Source organism: Camelina sativa, chromosome 1 (genome assembly GCF_000633955.1).
Source record: "Camelina sativa cultivar DH55 chromosome 1, Cs, whole genome shotgun sequence".
In the NCBI taxonomy this organism is placed as follows: Eukaryota; Viridiplantae; Streptophyta; class Magnoliopsida; order Brassicales; family Brassicaceae; genus Camelina; species Camelina sativa.
Genome location: NC_025685.1, coordinates 15,916,723 through 15,926,937, shown reverse-complemented (window position 1 = coordinate 15,926,937; position 10,215 = coordinate 15,916,723). Strand labels below are relative to the sequence as shown.

Sequence of the window (10,215 nt, the reverse complement as noted above, 5' to 3'; positions counted from 1 at the left end):
ATGCACGTAAATATTACAAAGAGCTCTCCTTCCTTCTCTGCCAAGGCAACTGCATTATCCTTCCATGCATATTGCCCTCTATCGTAGATATACAGGCATTTGAGTTTAAGTGCACAAATATAGCTCCACGTACAGGAAAATGGATTCAATGAAGACAAAGTTCCTTGTGCGTTGAAGGAATAGAATTGATCTTGGCGGTAGACAAGGTTGCTCTGCTAATAAAAAGGTCTTATAAAATTAGGGAAGTTCTGAGTAATCCACTTACTTTCTCCAGGATAGCAAGTGCTGACAGTGACAGAACTCAAATGTGAAAATACCTTATTGCTACAACCACACAATTATCTGATAAAGGAGGACAAGAGAACGCAATCGTATCAAAATCCAGCTCACACTCTCGCAACATATCTGCTAGGTATATTCTAAATACATAGAGGTCTCCAACTATAAATGGATGGATGGCTCTTTGATTATCAGTATAGCATACAGCAATATACTTCATACACATTTATGATCTACAAAAAATGGCTGGAGTTATATAATATAACTTTCAGCTTGGCCATCATGAATAGTCAAAGAGCTCAGCATAGGAGCATCAATCACAAGACCGTATTTCTCCTCGATTGTTATATAAATGAGAAATATGGTGTTGTGTTTATGCTCCTGTGATGAGCAACTTTGACAAGTGTCTCGCCTATATATGTACCTGATTTGAAATGGTTACTAACTCTTCTTGGGAGCTGCCCAAACCTGAAATCCCTCATCTTGGTAATGATCTCCTAAACGCTATGTTATCTTTATGAATGTGTTCTGCCTATCTTCTCTTCTCATTGCCTTTTATTTCTCCTCTGTTTTTTACCTCAGGTATGGGATTTTTACGAAGCACAGCAGTTGCATTCCGAAGAAATGAATCAAATGAGTTTTCCATTTGTTCCCGAATGTTTGATATCTTTGCTCAAGTCTGTTGAGATAAAAACCAGCATCTTGGGATATACTTCCTAGAGAATTTTGTAATCCTCAAGAAACTGACTCTACGTCTAAATGATCGCACAAATGTCAATGGCATCTTGAATAAGCTCATGAAAATCCCAAGTCGCTCCATCACATGTGAAGTCGTTGTAAAAATGATAATAGAACGATAGCTCTCTGCCACACATGAAAGCAAGTGTTAAGCTTTTTATTTATGTTTCGTTTGGAGTTAATAAAGATGAAAGGAAAACTGTTGAAATACATTAGCAAGAACTCTTTATGTTTCTCTATCCATTGTTCTAGACACGATTGCCTACAATTTATTGATTGTTGAATTGAATTTTATGAACTGCAACTAATCTGGAATTTGTTCTTGAAGACAGATCTTTTCATTCATGAATCTGTTTTGTGTCTTTTATATCATGAATCAGTTTCTGTTCATGAATCGATCGATCTTGATCTGTGTTTGTGTTTTTTTTCCTTTTTATGGACTTTTCGTTTCGTGTCCTTTGAAATGAATCAGTTTGTAAGAACTTTGATTTAACGATTCTTGTATGCATTGATTTTGGTTGTTGATGTTTTAACTTTGATTTATGTGTTGTAACCAAATTTATTATGACCATACACTAAAAATTCATCGTTATCTGTTACTTTGCAAAGCTCCTAACGGGATTGAGTCTTTAAGAGTTGTTGTTGTGGTGGATTGTTGAGTAGAGCATTGCAGGTTCTGTTGCTACTCGCTGTTCTGTGTTAACTAGGAATTTTATATATTTTGACTTCTTTCTCTGCTTCAGAATGTCGATTCAGTTGAAGTTTAACCTTAGGCTGATTGTTAAACATATGCAAGATATGTGGCTGCTCTGAGGGGAGAAACTCTTTTACCAGGAAGTCTTACCAAAGAATCCAACCAGTGCCAATGCTAGATGACACAGTGACAACCAAAGCTCAGTGAGGATGCATTTTAATCAAAAAAGAACCCTTTAAGAAAATTTAGTTCCGCCTACTTTTCAAAACAAACTAATGGTCAGGTAGTTAAATATACATCAGAGTAATGTGAGAGGTATGGAGTTNAGGTGAAATGGACTCAAGAAGCATGGGAATAGCATCTGGGATGGAGAGAGTGCAATCATTGGAGTGAATAGGAGATGAATCAAGAAGAAAACCAACAAAATATGAAGCACTCGACCGTTGGGATGGAAGCACACTACCGTGTGGAACACAAGACTCGGCTGGTGGGAAGCAGAAGGAAACCCACTCGACCAAGCCCACTCGACCGCTTGTGGTCGAGTACATCGAGCCGACTTCCTATTTTGTCTGGTAGCCAAATTAGGGCTTCCCTCTCTCTATATATACTCTTTGTACCCCATGGCCGCAAACAGTCCTCTTTTATGCAAGATAGTCTCTATAGCCACCAAAAAACCTAGTTTTTACCCCTTACGGGTTTTTAGGATTCATTTACTGCATTTTCCCTTTTATTTACTGTTTCCTCTCAGATTTCCATACTTTGTAAGTTCCATAACTTTCAGTGTATTGAGAATCTGAGTTTGCTTCTTTATATTAAATTGTTATTCATCATTTCATCTATCTTATCATGTTAGTTTTATTTATTTCTGGGTTTATGTTTATCATCATCATGTCTAGTTCATCTGAGTAGTGAGTTAGGATTCTGGAGATGGATTATGCTGGTTTAGGGCTGTGGTAATCAGGAATGGTTAAGATAGTTGTTTAAATATCTCTTCTGGGTTGGGTGTGCTCTAAGTTGTTCTTATATCTGAGAGGGTAAGAGCAGATCTTAAGCTTCCTAGCATCACACCAATGTCTAGGTTGTTAGATAAAGCCAATACTGGAGATTATCATGCTTGTCCCAAGAGATTGGTTGCACAAGGTGGTTTTTGACAAGTAATGGTCTGGTGCTTAAAGCCTATTCAGTATGATTTCACCAATGAGAGTTGGGTTAGGATATTATTGTAACTTGATCACTTCTGTCATGAGAGTGGATTAGTGAGTCATTAAGATCATTGTCTAGAGATAGCTCATGTTAGATGAGATTTGTTGACCAGCTTAGATAGCCACAGCCTGAACACCAGCCCATGAATCCATCTCTGGAAGCCTTCTTTGTCATTTGATTGTTTTCTTATCGCATATCTGTAACACCCCCGAACCGTCCTATGACCACGCAGGCCACGGACAGCCACGGAACGCCACTATGGGAACTGCACCGAGGTGGTCCAGTCGAGGGACGGAAGCTACAGACTTCCCGACCGGTCCTCCCTAGCACAATTCCACCCGCAACCGAGACTACTTAGGCTTTGCAACCCTCGCAGCCTGGCGCGTTGTGTTGGCCCGGACAAGGCTAGTACCAGTCGAACTCACACAAAATAAATAAAACAACTTCAATACTTCCATTACTTAACGAAATAAGTTCACAAAACATTCATAACTTTTTTGGTACCAGGCCTAGAGCCAAAAAGCGATAACTTAGATTACAACAACAAAACACCTTGCAAAGGCAATACAAACTACACCGGCTGGCCTAACGTCTTGCGCTCCCCTCTAAGGCTTTTTCCCCACTAAGGTTACCTGCAAAACAAATTATGGAGTCTTGAGTGCTAAACACTCAGTGAGTTCGGAAACCTAACAAGAAACCAAACCCAACCCCAACCCCAGTCAGCAACACACAAAATGCAAGCTATAACTACATGCAACACTCAAATGCAACAAATATACTATCAAAGTATACGCATGCGGAAGCTAACAACTCTTCTTCGTTTGTTCAAGGCCCTTCACTCCTTCACTCCACCATTTCATCACTTCATCGCTTCGTTACTTCCCCCATACCCGTGAACACCTATACTCACAGCCACAAAGGCACGCGAGCATAGAACATCACATGCGAGTCCCTCTCAACAGGCGCACTCGAATACACCGTCGTGTATACTCGGCCCTAGGATGCAATCCCGTCTCTCCGAGTCTTCGTAATCCGCACCGATTACGGCCTTGGGGAAGTCTTCTCCTGCACAACCTCACACACAACCAAACAAACCTGCAAAGCACACAAGCTACATGCAAGCTACAACAACTACATGCAATGCACACAAGCAAACATGCGACCACAAACAAGCAACATGCAAGGCACACAAGCCACATGCAACCAAAAACAAGCAACAAAGAGACTAGAAATAAATCTAGAGACTAAGTGCTAAACACAACCTCACACCAACATACAAACAAGCAATAAACGAGACTTAACTTCCTAGAACTCAATCTAGAAAGAAAGAAACGAGTCTACCCAACAACCCACGAAAGCGCCTAGATTTATCACTTAAAATCCTAAGCAACTCACCTCTCATAAACGCTTAAGTCTATCCCACAAAGACTTTAAAGAAAAACACCCCAAAACCCAACCTATCATGTGCCATATCACATGCATCGAAACTCACCTGGCTTGGCTGAGAAGAACAAAATCTAATCGGACTTCTAGCAAGGACTGAATGCGAATAGCTCCTACAGCGGCACTTTGGCTAACAACTCGCGGAAGAGAACTTCTAAGGGAAGAACTCTCTCTCTCGCTCTCGCTCTAACTTCTTTTACTCTCTCTAGCTTCTCTTATTCTCGCTTTTACTCTAACTTAGTAAGAGAAACGAAAAACTCCCTCAACACACACTAAGGCCTCCTATTTATAGTGGTTTGGTGTGAGTTTTGGCTGAGACAAGTGGCTGGACATGCGGCTCTCTCACCGCATGGCGAACAAATGGCGATCTTAGAAGCTTCTCCTTAGTGCATGTCGCTTAACACTTGTGCGATTTTAACCTTAACACTTGGCCACTAAACTCCCACTAACTCACCTTCACTTGTTTAATCGCCCACTAACACCACTAACATCTTCTTGAATTGTTTAATTGCCCACTAACGCCACTAACCCTCCTTGATTAGTTTAATCGCCCACTAACTCCACTAACTTCTTCTTAATTATTTTAATCGCCCACTAACTCCACTAATTCTTTCTTGAATAAATTAATCTCCCACTACTCCATCTTGACTTAGTCGATTCTTGATAAAACAAGATTTCTCCTTCTTATTTTCGTTGGCTGGCATCACTCGTAATTCGGACAATTCGAACGGTACGCCCGTCCGTGCACTTACGTCCAGTACGGTACATGGTACATGGTACCATCGGCCATCTCTTGATCCGTCCAGAATTTCTCAGACATTACTTTCGTAATTCCTCTACCTTCCTCCGTTACCTTCCATTTGTGTCCTTTGCACGTCCTTTGGCCAGGGGTTTTTATTTTAAAATTTACCCCTTGGTGAGGATCATTACAATATCTTTATGTTTCATCGCATTTGTCCCAGTTTAAGTTTCTCAATATTGCATTTCTTTTTCGTCAAACCCACTCGACCTAGTCACACGGTCGAGTGCTTGATCGAGCACCTTCAGGTTGTTCTTTTATTTTCTGTTCATTTTCCTTTCAGCATCTTTACTGTTTTATCTACTGCTTTTATTTCTTTTAGTTATACTTCAGCATTTCTTACTTTGTTTACTTGCATTTAATTTCAAGCATTTTACTTTCTGCACTTTCTTTATTTTCATCTTACTGTTTTACCAAATCACTTTCATATTTGGCTTAACTTGGTTTACTGTTCATATTCTGATTGCATACACATCACACACTTTATGGATTGACATCTCTTATACTACAACTGCATAAGAGAATTGAAACCTCTTCCATCTTCCATACACTATCACATCTACATACCCATAAAAAGATAATGTTTCAATTGGTGTCGTTGCTATTAGTGTGTTGATTTGTTTCATTTAGAATTTACATAGATCCAAGATTAAGTTCTGTCACTATTTGTTCACCAGTCTCACTGTTTGGGTTGGTTATTTTGAGTTTCAGGTACACCACTCGAGCTTACACTCGATCGAGTGACCTTCGACTCAGTGATCGGGTACAAGTCAGTCAGCTAGCCACACGACCACTCCACTCGAGCAAGCACAAGATCAGGTGCCCATTCGAGCAGTTGGTCGAGTCAGTTGATGCAGACAAGATCCCAGGGTAATCAGAACTTGCAGAAGTATTTAGATCACATCAATCGCCTACCAAGGGATTTGCGACAGCATAAAGCCAGAATACTTCAAGAATAAGAGCAGCAAGCACTGATGGATCCACCCATGCAGAGACCAAGACAGATTGGAGCAGGAGATGCTCCAAACACCCACACACAAAGGACAGGAATAGTTCCACCTGCAATAGCAAACAATAACTTTGAGATCAAAAGTGGACTCATCACAATGATTCAGTCAAACAAGTTTCATAGTCTGCCTATGGAGGATCCTTTAGACCATCTTGATGAGTTTGATAGGCTCTGTGGCCTAACCAAGATTAATGGAGTCAGTGAAGACAGCTTCAAACTCAGACTTTTCCCATTCTCACTTGGAGACAAAGCTCATCTGTGGGAGAAGACTTTACCAATAGGAGCCATCACCACATGGGATGGATGCAAGAAAGCCTTCTTAGCTAAGTTCGTCTCCAATGCAAGGACAGCAAGGTTGAAGAATGAGATATCTGGTTTTGCTCAGAAGAACAATGAAACCTTCTGTGAAGCTTGGGAAAGGTTCAAGGGTTATCAAACTCAGTGTCCACACCATGGGTTCAGCAATGAGTCCCTGCTTAGCACATTATACAGAGGAGTTCTACCAAAGATCAGAATGTTGCTGGACACTGCATCTAATGGTAATTTTCTCAACAAACATGTTGATGAAGGATGGGAACTAGTAGAGAATTTGGCCCAGTCAGATGGAAACTATAATGAAGATTATGATAGAACTGTAAAATTTGTGGATTCAGCCCCATATGAGAAATACAAGAAAGATCTGAAGATTATGAATGATAAGCTGGACAAGATTCTGCTCAGTCAACAGAAAAACATTCATTTTCTTGCTGAGGAAGAAACAACAGTTCAAGATGGGGAGAATGATGTAGCTGAGCTATGTTACATCCAGAACCAAGGAGGATTCAAGCCCTCTAACCAATTCAAGAACAACAATCTGTCTTACATGAGTCAAAATGTGGCCAATCCACAAGACCAGGTCTATCCACCACAACAAGCACAACAGCAACACAATTATGTGCCTAAACAACAGAACCAAGGTTACCAGGGTCAAGTGTGTCCCCCACCAGGGTTTCAGACTACCCAAGCCCAGGAACCTGACTTAAGGACATTGATGCAGCAGCTGTTGCTTAACCAAGCCACTGGTCAGATGGAAACCTCCAAGAAGTTTGCTGAAATCAACCAGAGAAAAGATTCTACTTATAATGACCTGAACATCAAGTTTGAAAGCCTTAATTCCAAGGTTAAGTTCTTGGAGAGCACTATGGCTTCTACTTCAGCTCCAAAACCTAATCAACTGCCTGGAAAGGCAATCTAAAACCCAAGGGAGTTCACTGCCAAGGCTATCTATGTTACAAAGGATATTGTCACTGAGGACAGTGAGGTTAAAGATGGGGAGGGTATTCAACAAGTTTCAACTCAGAATGGAGCAGGATATCAGGAAGAGAAGAAACTCGACAGTACACTCGACTCAGTACACGATCGAGTGACTGATCGAGTACACTCCACCGAGTCTGTTACACCTGCCAAGTACATTCCCCCAACTTATAAACCACCTCTGCCATTCCCAGGACGTTTCAAGGCACAAAAGCTGAAGGAACTCATGGAGATAATTGAAAAAGAGAAGGTGTTGGCCTTGAAAGAAGAAGTTATCATTGCATACCAAGAAGAAGAGAGAGGTCCTGCTTTGGAACAATATGCTCCATATCCTCTTTACCATAATATGTTACTAGAGATCTCCAAGAAGAGGGCTCAGAATCAAGACAAGAAGGACCTTGAGGAGACTAAAGGAATAGTCATCCCAGCCAAACTTGAAGATCGAGGTCCGTTCAATTTGCCTTGCTCCCTTAGCTACCTACACTTCAACAAGTGCATGTGTGATCTAGAAGCATCTATTAGTGTAACGCCCTATTATGTAGCACAAAAGCTTGGTCACACTGAATTCAAGCCTAGTAACCTCCACATAAGTATGGCTGATGGATCAGACAGGGAAGTGGTTGGAAAATTGGAAAGCTTACCAGTCAAGATAGGCAAGGCCAGAATCCCTATTGATTTTGTGGTTATAGAGATGGATAAGGAGTGAGAAGATCCTATCATCTTAGGGAGACAATTCCTAGACACTGCTGGAGCTGTCATTGATGTTAAGGAAGAGCTGGTGACCTTGAACATAGCTGAGGGTTTAACCATGAAATTTGATATCTATAACCCAACCAACTTGCCCTCCATTCATGATCAACCTTTTGCTGTTAAGGACAGAGTTGACTATGAGATCTCAACAGAAGTGGAAACTGCAAACGCTAAGCCCTCTCCTCATGAGGAATCTGTTGACGAGCTCAGGGATTCAGTTCAAGTGTTAACTGGTCTAGTGAAGGATTTGCAAGTTCAGCTCAAGAAGAGGTCTTTGAAAAAGGTGAGACCAAGACTCAAGATCAAAAGTAAACAAGCTGCAGGTGTGGTGACTGTTTTGACCAACAACAAGGACCATGGTGACCAATTTGAACCAGGGGGAACTCATCACCTCTCTGGTCTCCTAACTAAGTTTAAGGAGGAACAAAAAGTCAAGCTCAGTGACTTTAAACAAGCTCATTGGGGAGGAAGTCCCTAAGGTATCTTTGTATATAAGTTTAATTTCCTTTGTGTTTTTGATGTTTTTCTTTTATGTTTGTTTTGGGTAGGCTTTTACATGAGGCTAGTGCATGGACTTAACTGAGTTTGGACTCATAGGAAAGGAAGTTCAAGGCCACTCGACCAGCCCACTAAGGAGCACACGATCGAGTGCTTATTCGAGCCCAAGCCCAGCCAATTCACTCGATCGGATGAATGGAGGGAGAAAGTATTTTGAAATTCAAATTTGGTGAGGCACTCGACCATGTGGGGTCGAGTGGTGGCTCGAGCATGTGCAAAATTGAGTCAAAGATTCCAATTTCAAATTTTGAATGGTATACACGCTCCACCTTGATTTCCTGTCCCCTTCTACTTCTATATAAGGACCTAAATCGATCCTACAACCCTCACACTCTCTCACTTACAGAAAAAACTTTCATTTGGTTTAAAATCTCTCTTTACTCTTCCTTAAAGCTTAAGTTCCTTTGTTTTCTGGGTACTAACCTACTAATATTAAGCTTTGAGTCTATTCCCTTTCAAGATTCTCTTTCACAATGTCTTCACAAGAATGGGAAACACCATAACAAGCTGGATTCCGCCCAAGAAATCTGCTGAAGAATTCATGGATCGTCGTGATGCACTGTTAATATCAAGGAGAGAAGCAAGCGGAAGAACTCGACCACGCACTCGAGGGGGCAAACGGTCGTGTGCCGAATCGAGCAGGGGGTCGAGTGCCCTGACAGAGAAGAGAAAGCAGCCCATTGAAGAGGACTCAGAAGAAACTGAGAGTGAGAAAGAAACAGAAAGTGAAGAAGTAATGGAGGTTGAAAATGAGGATTATAGAAGAGATAGGACAAGTGAGAGGAGGCCAGAAGGTGAATTTCAACAAGAAGAAAGTGGAGATGAAGAAGAGTCTGGCATCTTGACATCAAATCAGCTCTTTAAGGCTCTGATGACAATGAAGTTTCAAGGGACCAGGTTCCCTCACAAGAAGACTATGGAGGAGCTTGGCATTGGAAATAACCATGGAGGGATATCAAAGGGAAAGCTGTGAGTTCATATCCACTGTCCAAATGCATTACTTCACTGATTGTGTTTATCAAGAGAAAGGAGTTGGGTTCATCACTTTCACTATCAGAGGAAAACAATATGAGATGTCACTCTTGGAGGTAGCCACTATCTATGGGTTTGAAACTGGAACTGACTGCAACATGGTGATGCCAAAGGAAGAGATGTACTCTGTTTGGAACACTATTGGTGATGATAAACCATACTATTCAGCCTCAACCAAAAGCTCCAAAATTAGAAGCCCAATTCTGAGGTATTTTCACAAAGCTCTAGCTAACACAATGTTTGCTAGGAAAGAAACTGGGAACTTGAATGAAAGTAAGCTTAAGATGATAGATATGGCCCTATGGTGTTATGGATAAAACAAGAGATGGAATCACAATCTGTGGGAGTAGGGTCTCAATTGACCTAGCTGTGGTCCTCATTGATCAAATAACCTACTACAGAAGTTGGGTCAACAAG

The 10,215-nt window shown here is 41.1% G+C and overlaps 1 protein-coding gene across 1 annotated transcript; it reads left to right on the top strand.

Moving 5' to 3' along the window:
- LOC104708643 lies at positions 6,131 to 8,164 on the top strand. The gene is made up of 3 exons (XM_010425239.1): positions 6,131 to 6,279; positions 6,334 to 7,390; positions 7,442 to 8,164. The coding sequence occupies exons 1-3, from the start codon at positions 6,131 to 6,133 to the stop codon at positions 8,162 to 8,164; spliced, it is 1,929 nt and encodes a 642-aa protein (XP_010423541.1).

What these genes read in the sequence shown, in the direction of transcription:
- LOC104708643 (XM_010425239.1), top strand. Translation starts at nt 6,131, where the DNA reads ATGGATCCACCCATGCAGAGACCAAGACAGATTGGAGCAGGAGATGCT. An exon ending in ACAATGATTCAGTCAAACAA is followed by an intron (nt 6,280 to 6,333) that starts GTTTCATAGTCT and finishes TGAGTTTGATAG; the next exon opens with GCTCTGTGGCCTAACCAAGA. An exon ending in CTAATCAACTGCCTGGAAAG is followed by an intron (nt 7,391 to 7,441) that starts GCAATCTAAAAC and finishes TATGTTACAAAG; the next exon opens with GATATTGTCACTGAGGACAG.